The 2110-nt window shown below is 39.1% G+C and overlaps 1 protein-coding gene across 1 annotated transcript in view; it reads right to left on the bottom strand.

Annotated features, from left to right (window-relative positions):
- Nucleotides 1-1078, bottom strand: part of hypk (huntingtin interacting protein K) — a 5222-nt gene extending 4144 nt beyond the window's left edge. Inside the window, exon 1 of the mRNA XM_046032267.1 lies at nt 873-1078. Within this exon, the coding sequence (XP_045888223.1) occupies nt 873-1034 (162 nt within the window). The 5' untranslated portion in view covers nt 1035-1078. The remainder of the gene's footprint in view (nt 1-872) is intronic.
- Nucleotides 1079-2110: the final 1032 nt, after the last annotated feature.

Here is a 2110-nt window from a genome sequence, read left to right as displayed (position 1 = left end):
ATATATATATATATATATATATATATATATGTGCAATGGATAAGACGCCTGCCTTTGATGTGAGAGACCCGGGTTCAATCCCCCACTGTGTCCCTGAGCAAGACACTAGTTACTCCAGAGGCGTGCGACCTCTGACATGTATAGCAATTGTAAGTCACTTTGGATAAAAGCGTCAGCTAAAATAATAAATGTAAATGTAACATTTAATTCTGTATCCCTCCTAAAGCTTGATAGAAGCTTGTATGAACTATTAATACAATTCATCGCACCAATTAATTTCTACAACTTACATTTCACACAAGTCAGTTTTGCAATACAGATGTAGAAACGACACATAATGTGTTATTTAATAGAAAGACTACTCCGAATGTTTGGTCCCACTTGACATCTTGTCACCATTAGGAAATTATTTTGACTATTTTGGAGAACAGTGGTGTTGAGAATCCCAGGAATGATTTTCTGTAAATACCAATCTGACATACTTTAATTGTAATGTTGGTTTGACGTTATTCTACTAATATTGTGCTAGTTTAACTTGTTTCCTCTGTTTACTTGTGTTAATTATTAGTTTATTTGTCACTGTCTTGTTACAACGTTGGTTCAATGAAGCAAAAGGGGAAAAAAGGGCATGACAGCTTTAGCTAGCTAAGTTGGCTATGAGGCAGTTAGCCAGGTAGTTAATAGTTTACTGCACAATTACCAATGTTGCTAACTTTCTTTTAGCATGTGGTATTCAAATAAAGCTCTAGCTAAAGACATAGTACACAACTTTTGCAAGCTAACCCCTTCGCACGGTTTGGTATCACTGATGATGTACCGACAGTGCAGCCAGCAGTGGCCGCATGTGGCTAACGTTAGCCCGGAGCTCTCACCGTTTCTAAATCAGAGCTGGAGATTTCCTTCTCCTCCGCATAGTCCGTGACTCTCTCCAGATCAGCGGCTCCGCTGTCATGTTTCCGAGGCTTTTCTGCCGGCTTTCCAGTGCAGTTTTCGTCGGCTTCCAGGTCCAAATCGACATCTCCCTCTGCCGCCATGTTTGCTCCAGTGAGGCCGGAACTAAAAGAAATGTTCCGTTAAACCTCGGAGAGTAAACTGGGAGGGACCGGAAAGGAAAATTTTAAGAAGAAATCCGTATATGAATAAATACATATATATATATATATATATATATATATATATATATATATGTATATGAATATATATACATATATATATATATATATATTCATATACGGTCGTATATAAATATAAAAAATATATAGAAGAACTTATATAAATAAAATATGAAAGATAAAAATTGACAATATATAAAAAATAAAATCTTTCTGTGTGGAGTTTGCGTGTTCTCCCCGTGTATGCGCGGGTTCTCTCCTGGTTCTCCAGCTTCCTGCCACCATCCAAAAACATGCAGACTCGGTTAATTGGTGGCTATAAATTGGTGGTTGTGAGCTGTCCGGGGTGAACCCCGCCTTTTGCCCGATGTCAGGTGGGAAATATATGTTTTTAGCTGCGATTCGCCTGTTACTCATGCCGCCTCACCAAGCTCCGTGTGTTCTCGCATCTTTAATGAACAAAGTGTTTCAAAGTTTTGCACATTCTTTCAGAGCCAAAGCCAACACCTGTCTGATTCCAACACCAACAATCTGGTTGATCACTTCAATCATATCTGCTTGTCGTCACTAAATATTACTGCTCCTCTAAAGGTTGGGCCTACGTCTAAAGCTAGTAAACAACCCTGGATAAATGACAGCATTCGCAGCCTAAAAAGGGAATGCAGGAAAGCAGAGCGCAGATGGAAAAAATCCAATCTCCAAGTCCATTACCTCAGTCTGAAGGATTTATTAATTAACTACAATAAAATGGTTAAGGATGCGAGAACACACTATTTTTCTGAACTCATTACTACACATAAACACAATCCCAGGTTTCTGTTTAAGACTGTGGATCAGCTGGTAAACCCAACCCCTCCTTGTGCCTCAGCTGGAAGTAATGATGACTGTGAATTGTTTTTATCTTATTTTACCAATAAGGTGGTGTCAATCAGAGCCTCTATTACCCCCGTGGCCTCTTACTCAGAGGTTCCTCACCAGCAACAACAGAGTTTTAACCA

The sequence above is a fragment of the Micropterus dolomieu genome, linkage group LG20, assembly GCF_021292245.1.
Source record: "Micropterus dolomieu isolate WLL.071019.BEF.003 ecotype Adirondacks linkage group LG20, ASM2129224v1, whole genome shotgun sequence".
Classification (NCBI taxonomy): Eukaryota; Metazoa; Chordata; class Actinopteri; order Centrarchiformes; family Centrarchidae; genus Micropterus; species Micropterus dolomieu.
This window is presented reverse-complemented; position numbering and strand designations above follow the sequence as displayed.